The 13,966-nt window shown below is 40.6% G+C and overlaps 1 protein-coding gene across 6 annotated transcripts in view; it reads right to left on the bottom strand.

The window, feature by feature from the left end:
- The window catches only part of LOC117401022 (PAN2-PAN3 deadenylation complex catalytic subunit PAN2), a 37,644-nt gene extending 26,636 nt beyond the window's left edge, over window positions 1-11,008 (bottom strand). The window contains exons 1-9 of one of the 6 annotated variants that reach the window (XM_059011357.1): window positions 10,881-11,002; window positions 10,691-10,728; window positions 9,388-9,693; window positions 8,750-8,919; window positions 7,808-7,928; window positions 6,196-6,273; window positions 5,831-6,098; window positions 3,231-3,573; window positions 794-890 (exon numbers count right to left, since the gene is read on the bottom strand). In XM_059011357.1, the coding sequence (XP_058867340.1) occupies window positions 794-890; window positions 3,231-3,573; window positions 5,831-6,098; window positions 6,196-6,273; window positions 7,808-7,928; window positions 8,750-8,919; window positions 9,388-9,681 (1,371 nt within the window). In that variant the 5' untranslated portion in view covers window positions 9,682-9,693; window positions 10,691-10,728; window positions 10,881-11,002. Of the gene's footprint in view, window positions 1-793; window positions 891-3,230; window positions 3,574-5,830; window positions 6,099-6,195; window positions 6,274-7,807; window positions 7,929-8,749; window positions 8,920-9,387; window positions 9,694-10,690; window positions 10,740-10,880 lie in introns of all 6 variants that reach the window. The other 5 variants (XM_059011358.1, XM_059011355.1, XM_059011356.1 and 2 more) reach the window with 5 other exon arrangements.
- Window positions 11,009-13,966: the final 2,958 nt, after the last annotated feature.

Below are 13,966 nucleotides of genomic sequence, written 5' to 3'. Positions count from 1 at the left end.
GCTAGTTAACCCCTTGGCCAGAGTATAAGAACCTGCAGCTGTCCGTGCTGCGGGAGTGAGTGTACAGAGGAGAGTACGTGGAGCGGAGAGAGCGAGGGAAAAACAATTGCTATATTTAAGATATACTTGTTTCTGTTTATTTGTTTGGCCAACGCGCCTTTATGTTTTGTTGTTTGTTTAAATCTTTTGTTTTGTTTATTAATAAATCCAGCTGACCGCCATTGCGTTCAGTTTCACCCGCCCATCCATTGTTTTGGTGCAGTTACTTCCTGGTCCGTGACGTCACCACACCTCACCACTGCAAGCCATCCCGTCATAAGGACGTACGAGTGTGATTTAACCGCAAGTGTTTTTCGTGTTGTTTTTGTCTGTCTATTAATAATTGTATTTGTCATTGTTAGACGGCTAAACTACCCAGGAGCAGTCTAAAAGCCAGCACCAACCCTGGACTACACCACTGCACTGCTGTTTCACTAATTACTGTATAATTCACCACTTGCACTAGGAGCACTCACTATTGGACTTAGTGATCGTGTGTGTGTATAAAGTGTGTGTCTTTATTAGGGTTATTTCGGGACTGAACCCCGTAGGTTTTAACTGTGCCAGACACATCACTGTGTAGGGCCAGTTACTATTATTTACAGCACAAATAAAGAGCTGCTACACCTGCGAACTGCAAACCACTTTGCCACAATAATATAGCATCATTTGTTGACACGCAGACTTGTTACAGGGAGAAGTTTCAGGTGACAATATGGATGGTCCCCCGGCATGTATTTGCTCAGGGCCTTGCCTGGTTTCGCAGTCTGTTCCTGGGATTGGGAGCATAGCCGATAAACCCAACTGTCTTCATAGTGCGGAGGATCTCAGGGTCCACAGGAGGAGCGTGTCTAGGGAAGAGCAGTTTGAGAAAGGGTTAGCACAAGCTGCCATGTACATAGATCTTACTGACTGCTAACTATAACATAAGAAAAATGAGCAATAAGAGGAGGCCATTCCATTCCCAGTACCTGACTCATCTCAAAACTCTTGTTGAGTCTTCATTTTATACAATGTCCTCTGATCCTGGTTTCTGTGCTGTGCTTAAGTACTGATTAGGATTGTTAAAGTGACTAGTTGACTGCGGGCTTGCCTGTAAGCTGCTCGGGAGCTGCGTTGTCCTCCAACGCTGTAGCTCTGAGGTGGCTGCATGGCAGGCGAGTCTGCAGCGTGAAAAGAAGCGGTCAGCTGACTGCACACGCTTCGGAGGACAGTGTGTTTGTCTTTACCACTCCCGAGTCAGCGCACAGGTGGTAGTGGTGAGGTGAGCTTATGTAATAATTGGATATTCTAAATTGGGAGAAAATGATTAAAAAATAATTGGCGACTACTAAATAAAAAATACTACTTGAATGCAGTCAATCAAGGCCCTCAAATTCAGTTAGCGTTTAAACGTTGATAAATATTAGTTTTGCAGCTCTGTCATTCACATCTATCACATAGCGAGCTGCCTTGCACAACTACAGCACACATAATGCTGTTCCAGGCACGTCAACATTGCATTAAACACCTGCACTGAAGAGAAAGTCTGCATGAACACTGGAAGCAGTCACTGGGTAGGCCCTGCTTCTCTTATGCTATGTGTTTGTTATATACTCATTTAAACATTATGTAATCATCTCAAATACACACTGTCAAAAAAAATGAATAATGGGGTCTCTCGAGTGGCGCATCCAGTAAAAGCGCTCCGTGTGGAGTGCAGGATGTGCCCTATAGCCTGGACGTCGCCGGTTCGAGTCCAGGCTATTCCACTGCCGACCGAGGACGGGAGCTCCCAGGGGGCGGCGCTCAATTGGCCGAGCGCCGCCCGGGGGGAGGGAGTGTTAGGTCGGCCAGGGTGTCCTCAGCTCACCGCGCACCAGTGACCCCTGTAGTCTGGCCAGGCGTCTGCGGGCTTGTCTGTAAGATGCCCTGAGCTGCGTTGTCCTCCGACGCTGTAGCTCTTGGGTGGCTGCATGGTGAGTCCGCAGTGTGAAAAAAAGCTGACGGCACACGCTTCGGAGGACAGCGTGTGTTCGTCTTCGCCCTCCCGAGTCAGTGCAGGGGTGGTAGCGGTGAGCTGAGCCTAAACAATAATTGGCCATTCTAAATTGTGGAGAAAATAAAAATAAAATAAAATTAGCAACGACTAAATTAAAAAAAATATATATATATATATATATATAAATAAATAAACAAAAGTGGAAGTCGCACTTCAGATAGTATCTGCATTCTTGCAAGCTTTCCCATTCCTGCAAATGGTTGTTTTGTTATGGATTAAAAATTGAACTACAATATAAAGCACGTCAACCATTAGTTTTACACGACTGTGAAACTTTAATAAAGGGGAACTATGGTGAGCCTAAAACATGATGCCAAGTACAAAAACAAACTGCAGTAAAACTCTGCATTAACTGTAGCTAAACAGACTCTGTGAACACACTGAAAAATCATTTTACATCATTCTTATATTAAACAAGGAATCAGTACCCGTACACAAGAATGTCAACATATTTAGTCCTTATTTTTGTGTCTCTGTGACAGAGATCGAATGATTCTTGGCGTTCGTTAACCTAGGGGTCATGAGGGAGGGTATATACAGGGATCGTAGTGTAAGTGATCTGTTCCTTTGTAAATGGTTAGAACGAAAACGTAGAAGAAAACAAAAGCTTGTGAAACCAAAAGAACGTGAGTGTTATGTTTTGTTTGTCAAAGTAAAAACTGTCTGTTTGTTATTTTAGACTACTAGCACGATCCGGAGCTGTCGCTACTCAGCCAGCATCAAACCCGAACACCAGCACTTTTCTTTTGTTCACAGAGAACTGTCTTTACACCACGAGCACTAATTCAATCACTGTAGGAACTGTGTGTGCTACATGTCAGTGTACACAGGACTTTTGGTTACGGGTCAAACCTGGGGATTACAAACAGAGTGATACACGAGATATCAATAAACACCCTTGCACCTGTAACTCGTTGTCTGACTGTTTTGTATTCACTCACCACTTTGCCACAGTCTCTTACCTGAAAGAATTTAAGCTGTTGAAACAGCATCCCCTTTACTGTTATGTATAAGACAGTTTCCACTCATCTGGTCTAAAACTTGAGACTCCAAATTACTAGTTGTTCTACCCCTTCTATATACCCAAGCACTCCGTTTGCCTTTTTACTTTCTTCCCCACCCTGTCTTTCCCCAGTTCCCCTGGTGTTACCTGGGCTGCGGGAGAATGTATGCAGAAGCCCAGTCTGACAGCAGCTGCTCAGGGCTGCTCAGAGGCACTGGGATGAGGGAGAGGGGCAGCAGGTCGTGGTTCCAGTCCAGGTGGGGTAGCGTGTCCACCATGCAGGGCAGTGCAAACTCGGGCTCCCGTGAATAGCTGTTGAAGGAGGCCTCGGCCGAGTCGCTCCACAGGTGCACACAGCCCCCCGAGTCTCCGAAAGCCAGCGCCTGCTTGCTGGAGGACACGTCGAAACTCATGAGCTGTCCCACCGTGTTCACATGGAACACATCAGCCAGGTTAGCCAGGCCTGTGGGCTCACAGAACTGACACTGCCCTGGGGAGAAAAGCCAAAGGGAATAAGAATCACAGATTGGGAAAGGCTATAGGCTGGACTAGGGGTAGCACCGAATAGTCAACTAGAAAAATGACAGTCGGCTTTAGAAACTGTCAGACTGATCCATGCTTCAATTTCAAAGCAATAGCAACACAGTAATGTTTTTGTGTCTTTAAAAACTGTAGTAGAGAACTAGCAACGTCAATATTTTGATTGTATTCAGCTGTTTGAATTGAAAGCAATTGTGTAGCGCACATAAATGACATTTAAAAACAGTGTACATATAGCAAAGTGTTGCAAAACATTCACCAATGGAGCACCAGATATAATCAAATACATGACTTATTAATATTTACCAACTTTTCAACTAGTCAACTATTTTTAGTTTGACAATTTGACTCTGCAAATAAGTTGTTATAGGAGACTTCTACACACAGAGTGGTGAGGGTATGGAATGGGTTACCTAGCCATGTTGCTGAACCACTGGGATCTTTAACCCTGACTTGACTAGGTTTTGAGATTGATCAGCTTCTAGGAACCGGATTAGCACTAATAGGCTCCTCCTCTTGTCCATACATTTTAAATAGCCCCCTCCAGGATTCCGCAATTCAGTGATCTCGGGAAAAAAAATCATGGAATTTGCTCTCTACCGCGGAATTCTCAATTTTTTGCAAAAAACCAAAATCTCAAACATTTGCTCCCTACTATCACTGCACATGTCCCTGCAGCGCATGCACTCTATTTGTATAGTGAGAAGTGTGGAGGGGTTTCAGTGCGAGCTTCAGCCATGGAGATGGCTATAGACCATCGGTGAGCTCCGGAAACAAATCTACATTAGCACCGAATATAACAGCAAAAGATAGGACACACATGCAAAATGCAAGTCCCGTATTTCCAATAACTCACCGTCATAGCTTCTGATAAAACAGCAGAAGACCGTGACAACGACCATGGAAAGACAAACAGTGGCTACTGAAGAACGAAATAAGGTAAGCTTATTACTATTATTATTTTACAAAAGGATTTCATAGTTTAGTCGCAAGTTCAAAGCGTTGTTCTGTTACTCCTATGTGAAAGGTCAGAGAAAAACAATTAGGACCTTGCTTATATCCCTATGTTGCAGGTCCTGAAAGATGTCATTCTAATTATATATGGAAATACACCACGTTTTCTGTACATGGTGTAGTAACATGAATGATCCGATTACTTGGGATGACAACATTCTTGTGAAAGTCCTCTTTTTTTTTTTAATCGCTACTTTCCTGTTTGTTTTGTGGTTTGTGATGGCAGCACTTTCACATTGTGGTCTTGGTCAAAGAAACAAAAAAGCGAGTTTATCAGCCAATCAGTGTCGCCTGTCACTGTTTCCAAGCGCTTGTCACAGCTTCCAAACTATTTCTATGTGCTGTCTTGATGTGGATATGTTTTCAAACTACAACATTGTGGTGAACAACACATGTTTCTAAAAATACCGTTACATCTGTACAAAAATGCTCCAAGCCTCGTACACATTTGTAAAACCAATGCTAATTTGAATCCCAGTGCACCACTACAATCTTTTCTGCTAGGAACTTTCACTAATGTGATTAAATATAGTCATATGTTTTGGGCATAACTAATTAATTTTTTAAGAATTATTGTTTTATTGTTTTAAGAAGTGGCAACCAATAGTCAGTGCTGTAGAGTTTTAAAAAGTGAACTCTTTGCTTTATTGTATGTTTTTTTTCTTTCTTTGACTTCCATAAAATATGGCAAACATGTTTGTTCAGATTTTAGTAATGCGATTTAATAAAAAAATAATAATTTAACTGTGACTTTATTTATTTATACTCATTAACACTTTTTCATTAAAAAGTCGTGGCCGCAGAATTTTGCAGATTGCTTTTCTTGTTGCAGATTTTAGGAAATTTTACCGCAGATTCCTGTGGGGACTATTTAAAGGATCACAATGATTTAGCATCAGCCATGTTGCTTATTGCATCCCATCACATCTGTGTGTGTGTGTCTCCTACGTTCTGTCCTAAGTCAACAACTGTGTCCCTTGGTTCAGGTCTTGGTGCTGGGCTTAAAAGTACTGGTTAGGGTTAACTGTCAACCCCTTTTAAGATCTTAACGACTTCAGTCCAGTCCCCCCTAATTCTGTTCAGCTCCCTCACTCTTCGTAGCGCATTCCTAGCCCTGGCTGCTTTTTGTTGGACTCTCTCCAGGGTCACAGTGTTTGGTATCAGAATTGAACACAGCAGTGCAGCAGCATTACCAGTCTGTGAGATGATGGCGAGTCTGGAGGTGTAGGTGGGGATGAAGCGCAGGAAGAGGGGGTCCACGTGCACCTGGAGGGGGGAGATGGCCCTCATCATGCGCAGGTCATAGACCATGAGGAAGCGCTCACAGGCCTGCCCGCTCATCCTGCTGGAGAAGCCGCAGGTCACCAGCAGGTTTCCGTGCACGTCAAAGTCAGACAGGCTGCCCGAGTACGCGTCGAACTCCTGCTCCAGCGTGAAGGAGCGCAGGTCTCTCAGAGACACCTGCAGCAGCACAAACATCAAGCAGCGAGACACAGCAACATTATTGCAGAACAGCGCCCAGCTCGTAACAGCACACAGTGAAAAACACAGCAAGTACCTTTCCAGACGTGTGGCCACAGAAGAAGAATCGGTTGGAATGCCTCATGATGGCCACCCCAGGAACCTCCACAGAGAACTAGGAAAGAGAAACGAAGCAGACTGAGATCACATTAAAACCTTTATACTGTGGTTAAAAGTGCCTGGTGCTAACAAAATCATTCCAGTAAATCTTACCTAACATACTGTATAATTAGGAGTAGAATGATTACTAATTTGCTGAATGGTCAAGGTAAAAATAGTTGTCACTTTAAAAGATATTAATAGTTTATTTCATGGTGCTCTACTTGTGAATGCACTGTCTGTGCACTCTATTTTAAAACTGCTTGTGCACTTATGAATGTTCTGAAATGTCATTTATAAACCACACGCAACACAATCGTTTTCAATTCAAATGGCTGAATACAAATAAACTACTGGCACTGCTAGTTCTCTACAGTTTAAACACACACTAACATTACTGTTGCTGCTGCTGCTTTGAGACTGAAGCGTGTGATTAGTCCAACACCTGTTTCTGTGGTCGACGAATTGGTGCTATCCCTAAAATGTATTATTATACTTCGTAGGTCTAATCTTCCTACATGAAAGATGCACAAATGCAATTATGCAATGCACTGGTACGACCACACCTAGAATACTGTGTTCAGTTCTGGTCCCCATATCATAAGAAAGACATTGAAGCATTGGAGAGAGTACAGAGGAGAGCAACACGATTCATTCCAGGATTGAAGGGCATGTCAAATGAACATAGACTGAAAGAGCTGAATCTGTACAGCCTAGAAAGAAGGAGAGTCAGAGGCATCTTAATAGAGGTATTTCAAATTGTCAAGGGGTTTAACAAAAGTAACTGCTGAGAATTATTTTTCACAGGTCACAGAGAACAGAACCAGGGGCCACAGGTGGAAGCTGAAGAAGGGCATATTCAGAACCGAGGGGAGAAGGAGCTTTTTCACAGAAAGGAGGGTGAACCATTGGAACAGGCTGCCGGACAGAGTTGTTGAAGCAGACTATCAGATCCTTCAAGAACAGACTGGATGCTGTCATGAACAATACTGTATAACCCTCTCTGTGAAAATAATAAGACCTTTAGCTAGCTGTCTGGTGGAAGGGCGGTCCGTTTAGCCACGGATTCCCAGAGGTTTCATTTCCTCTACTAACCTGTTTTTTTTTGTTTGTTTTTTTTCTCTCCTGAGTGCTAACGGACCACGCTTGCATCAAAGCGAGCGAGCACAGCTGGGCTGAATGGCCTTTTATAGTTCTAGAATGTCTTATGCTCTTACTGGTGTTCATTGCATTGCCTTGAACATGAGTAAAAACTGTTTATATGTACAAAGTGTTATAGAAATCATAAATTCACATCCGTTTTGAGAAACTTGAAAACAGGTTTGGCCTACTTTGGATAGCTTTCATGACCGATTTCCACTAAACATTTAATTCAAACACACTAGGAACTAAATTACAAAAAGTCTATTATGAGATTGCCATATTGGATCATCAATTCTATTGTGAGAACATTGAAAATGGAATTGGCCTTGTATACTTTTGGCTTGCGTGACAACCACTTTGCATGGCTACAGATAAGACAGCAGGCAGACCTCTCCATCCCCACTTACCTTCTGTGTCTCCTGCACAGTGTTGAGGTCGATCTGCGTCACGTAATTCTGCAGCCCTCCCACCAGCGCTGTGGTATTGTCTGTGAGGAGCAGGCTGTGCATGTCTGCAGATTCCTCCATCCTGAAACAAGCACCTGTTTATTCACTGAACTTCAGTGAACTGGCAGCTCTCTTCCAGATGAACAAGGAGGCTCTTTACTGCAGGCTACCCTCAAGTATTACAGAACAGTGAGGCATTTTAAACAGTATAGAAGTTAGAAACTTGTGCCAAAGCACTGCGAAAGGGGTCTGATGTGAAGATCCAGTGTTTAAATTGTTCTGGGGATACCTGACTGTTCCACAAGAATTATTTATTCCTTCTCAAGAACTGGAGATCTGAGCTGCACTTCATTCAACAGGAATAAGCACCAGCCAACTGATTACCTAGTCATGTAATTTAACTGTGCATCAAAAAGAGATCTGTCTCCTGCCTTCACTATGGGAGAGAACAGAGGTAAAGCCTTAAAAAACTAGCAAGTGAAAAACAGACCACGAAAGAGGAAGTGTGTGGGAGACTACTAACTAGGGAGAAAGTCGTGACTTAATAGTGGTTATCGGGATCCTTTTCAGAAAATTGAAAATGTCATTATAGTCCAACCCGAACAGGAAATCAAACACACTCCCTCCCACTGCATCACCCCTGGTCCCAGTGTTAAAAGGAGCTGGAAATTCAATGAGAAACATTTCATGCAACCGTGTAAAGCATTGAGTCTGTATCAGGATTGCAGTGTGTTAAACAAAGAGCCCCAGATTATACTAAATACATTTCACAAATGTCTCTACGAATGTGAAGTGACAGATTGGTGTAAATTGGTATTTTCACATTTTAAATACCGACCTATAGCTTTTGTAAAATCAGAGAATTGTTCAGTAAAACCCGGTAAATAAAGAAGTGACACTCACAGGTAATCGAACATGACGAGCCCCCCGCGGGTCACACATTTCAGGTTGCTCTTGGACAGGAACAGCACTCCGCTCTCCATGCTGTGGATCTGTCGGATGTCATCAGAGGCGTGCACCTGGAAGGAGGAGTAGCGGCCCATCGTGGGGCCGAAGAAGGAGGTGGCATGGCCCTGCATGGAGAGGGGAGGAGCTTGTTCACAACTTCATACATACAGGAACAGTTATCAACGAGAGGAGGCTATTTGGCCCATCAGTGCTCGTCGGGTTCCTAGTAGCTGACAGTTCTCAAAACTTTGTTAAGTCAGGTCTTACAGGATTCCAGTGATTCAACATCAATTACATGGCTAGGTAACCCATCCCATGTCCTCTGTGTAAAGAAGTGCCTCCTACTCTCAAAGTCCTCTCAATTTCCAACTGTCTTGGTTTTACTTTAACTACTTTAAAGATGTAAAGACTTCAATCAACAACATCCCCCCCCTTGTTCTAGGGTACACAGAGTTACCCTCAAGACTCCTGTCCTTCACATTATGGAGTGTGTTTGGCAGTGAAGACTCCTGTCCTTCACATTATGGAGTGTGTTTGGCAGTGAAGACTCCTGTCCTTCACATTATGGAGTGTGTTTGGCAGTGTTCTCTTACCCTGTGGTTTCCAATCCACAGCAGCTCCTCCTGCAAGTCGAAGTGGGAGGCACAGACCGGCACCCCCCCCTCCGATACCACACTGTGCAGCTCGGAGTACATGCCCTCCGGCAGGTGAACCGAGTCAGACCCCTGCACTGGCACAGGCAGCCCGGCAGGGTCGAGCTCCACACTCTGAAGCAGGGACGGGTCAAGCCGGGGGTCCAGGGACTGCTCCATGCCTGGATCCAGACTTGCGTGAAGAGCAGGGGGGTAGTCCCCCATTCCTGGGTCCAGCCCATCAAAATTCATCATCACACCCCTGTGCTGACAGCCAACAGAAAAAAAGTCATAAACATATCTCTCTTTATATATACATTTTTCTAATGGGGTCATCCAGTTGATATTTTCCCAGGCTGATTATTACAGGAAACACGCGCTCATTACCACCAGCAACACAGCACGACCCCACAACAACCAACAGAACTCTGGCAGGAAAAAATTGCTCACCAGAGATTATTTAAAAAAAAAAAAAAAAAACTGCATGGGGCAGTGTGTGATAAACCCCACCCCTAGGGTGGGCATTAAATTATAATATCACACATGCATTATTCTCTATTTATTAAATTCCTTGACTATTTTCCTCCTTAACCCTGCTGAACGGCAAAGGCCAATGCAGCACCCCTGAAAGGTTGGCAAATCGTAGATTAGAACCCAAATCCACACTCCAGCGGCACTGCTTTTCCAGAGGAACCACAGCATGCAATACTAAGTCGTGTGATAACAAGAACTTGCTGATAGTGACCCCTAGAGCCCTACAGCACGGCCCAGGTGCATCATGTAATTATCATCTCAAAATCAATATATCAAACATACCAGTAAGCCACCACTACCCAGGTGCACCTTCAAGAACCTGAAGTCTCAGTATGCGATTTCCATATAACCTGAACCGGTAAAAACTACCCATATGCTGCAGGGTTTCAACAGTCTATAACTATCCACTGAGGTATACTGTTAGGATTGGATTACTTGTTTCACTGTGTTGTTGTACCCTGTCTACACCGTTATTTCAATGAGCCGAGTTCTACTCGTAGCGTTTCATTTCTGATTACAGCAGGGCTGGTTTTTACTTCTCATTTAGATATGTCGCATCTTTAATAAGCCAAGCCCGTCCTACAGCCACATGACTAAGAACATCGAAGAAACCCCAACACAAACTCTCTTTTTATTTGTATTATTATTTTTTGATGAAAGCAGCACTATGGATGTCACTGCAAGTCGGCGAAACCCGATGAAGTCAGATTTCACGGAATATTTAACATACCTTTTGAGCTTTGCAGGTAACTTACCGCCTGGTATTAACTACAAATAAACTTAAACATAATTAGTTAGATTTTACCACATGCGTTACAACACCTTCAAAGCTGTATTACGAGTTAAAAACAACATTATTATATGCAGGCATTTTTATAGCCCGCGTGTTAAAACAATAAAGCCATTAAAAGACTAATTACCGTTTTAAAAATAAAGATGATTTAAATTCAACCGCTACATGTCTCCACTCACAACAATAACAGTTAACTACTTCCGACTAAAATCAGCCTCACTCGCAACCTAACTACGCCTTTCTCTTGATTGGCAGTTGTGTTATCCAACCATACCACAGTATTGTTACTCAACTCTCATTGTGTTTCAGCGACACCCAATCAAAAATTCCGAAGGGGAGGGAATTTTGAGTCTTATTAGGACCAAAGATCTTCCATCTACACAACATAGTCAACTCCGCCTTTTCTTGCGTCACTGTCGAACCGGTGCATCATGGGAACCCAGAGTTCTGTTACAATCTGCCTCGTTTCCCATCCCAAGCCTTCTGTTTGTAAAACGATTGCATTTTTAAACAGGATTCACCTGGATTTATTTAGACACACCTCCTAACACATACGTGTTATTATTTCTAGGATCGATGTATGGAAATGTGCATCTTTTTAAATGAAGCAGTTGCTTAATTAATAACACATAAATGTTTAAATCTGTAAGTGTCATTACCGTTACTGTAACTGTAATTAATGTTATGTAATGTTAAAAAAAGTTATTTTAGTGAATATAATTGCAGCAGCATTGGCAGGAGTGAAAGTTATATTAGCAAAGGGTTAAGGGGCTCATATTAAAATATATATATATATAAGTTTGGTATACTTTCTAACATATTTCATCATTGCTAACATAATTTCTTAATTAAAAATATCAGTACAAAACCTGATAAAAGTGCCAAAGCTAAGTTTAACTTTAATTTTATTAGTCAATAAATATGAAAATCAAAGTTTATCTTTTGCAAAATGAAATACACATTTTCCCTAATGTGTAATGTAATAATGCCTAATCAATGAGATGTATATTTCTCTTCATACACTATATAGTTTTTAGTTGTGTTACGGTAATGACAGGTTATGTGCTAAAACATTTTCAAACAAAATTATTTTTAAAAATACATTACAATTTCAGCTTGGATGAGTTGTTATATGCAGATAAGATTTTTTCTTATTTAATTTTGGTTGTTTCACTAAAAAAAATATCACATCAATTTCTCAATTTTTTGGTACCCCAATGTGTCCCTTTCTGCAGAATGACCCAAATATACAGTATTTAATAATAGACACTATTTTCAATAATAGATATTGTATTTTTAATAATAGACATTGTATTTTTAATAATAGGCACTTTTTACTAATGTGTAAATAATGGATCATATGTATAAGGAGAAAGGATATGAAGCAGACCACCCTATGACAAGCTTCTTAAAGAAATACATCTTTTTAATGAAGCAGCTGCTATTAATTAATAGATACAGACCATAAATAGACAATGCATTTTTTAATTATGCATTTATACAATAGATGCTGCTTATTAGCAACTCTGATAAAGACAACTTTTGGTTATTAACATTTTTACAGGAACCAATCCTATCCTATGGTTTTTCGCTTAACAACTTTCAGATAATGACAACTTTTTGATGGCTACCAAGCAGCATCTACTGTATATAAATTAAAAGCCGAATTCATTTTGTAAAACTTACAAAATATTATTTCGTGGAAAATTGAAAAGGGAGATATTACAATTTTGTTTACTGTGTCGCCACAATTAAATGCGGAACACCTCGGAGGCATTAGTACTATTTGTAATAGTGATTGCAATAATAATAATAATAATAATAATAATAATAGCCCTAATCTACCCGCTCCCAAACCACGCCCCAGTCTTGACTGCTCATGAATATGCATGACAGTGACAATTTCTCACAGCACTTCGGCGATAAAGAGCTCGTCAGGCCAGGTAAAAACATTGATAGTAGAAATAATAGCACGTATGTGTTAATGAGGGTGGTTTCTAAATAAATCCAGGTGAATCGTGTTTAAAAATGCAATCGTTTTTAAAAGAGAAGGCCTGGAATAGGATATGAGGCAGATTTGACATTATTAGGTGATGTAAATGTATATTTGTATTCAGGCACAGGGGTTGCACAATCACTTCACGTGCAGATTAAAGTGTGTATTTGTAAGGGTGCACGGGGAGCACAATTAGTTCACGTGCAGACTGTGCCTGCTCAAATTGAATGATTTAACAAACAATCGAGCCAGGCACAGCTGCATATAAGAGGCACTCATCTTTCACTCGGGGTTGCTGTGTTCAGGACATAGAAGGAGAGTAAGATCATTCTAAAACTGAAGCAGTTGCTGCTCGTGCTGACACAGCTCAGCACCATACTTGTGTGTTTAGTGTTCACTGTGTTTGTCTGTCTGTTTTGGCATTGTGCCTTTTGTTTTGTTCAGTGTTTTGTGTTTAAATCTTTTCTTTTCAATAAACTCACGCAGCAGCGCTTCCATACCACAGTACTGTTATGATTTTCTTCCTGGTCTGATGTCACCACACAAGCCATCGTGTCACAAGTATATCAAATAATCTCATACAGTATACATCAAAATAATCTCACAGTATATAGAATAATAATCTCATACATTATATCAAAATAATAATCTCATACAGTATATAGAATAATAATAATCTCATACAGTATATATCATAATAATAATCTCATACATTATATCATAATAATAATCTCATACAGTATATACAATAATAATATCATACATTATATCAAAATAATAATCTCATACATTATATCAAAATAATAATCTCATACAGTATATAGAATAATAATCTCATACAGTATATAAAATAATAATCTCATACATTATATCAAAATAATAATCTCATACAGTATATATCATAATAATAATCTCATACAGTATATAGAATAATAATCTCATACATTACATCAAAATAATAATCTCATACAGTATATATCATAATAATAATCTCATACAGTATATAGAATAATAATCTCATACATTATATCAAAATAATAATCTCATACAGTATATATCATAATAATAATCTCATACAGTATATAGAATAATAATCTCATACATTATATCAAAATAATAATCTCATACAGTATATAGAATAATAATCTCATACAGTATATCAAAAGTGAAAACAATTTCAGGGTATCTATAATCTTGACTATAACTAAAAATAAACA

This window comes from Acipenser ruthenus, chromosome 42 (assembly GCF_902713425.1).
Source record: "Acipenser ruthenus chromosome 42, fAciRut3.2 maternal haplotype, whole genome shotgun sequence".
Classification (NCBI taxonomy): domain Eukaryota; kingdom Metazoa; phylum Chordata; class Actinopteri; order Acipenseriformes; family Acipenseridae; genus Acipenser; species Acipenser ruthenus.
The sequence above is the reverse complement of the archived record's forward strand: the minus strand, read 5'-3'. Positions and strand labels throughout refer to the sequence as shown.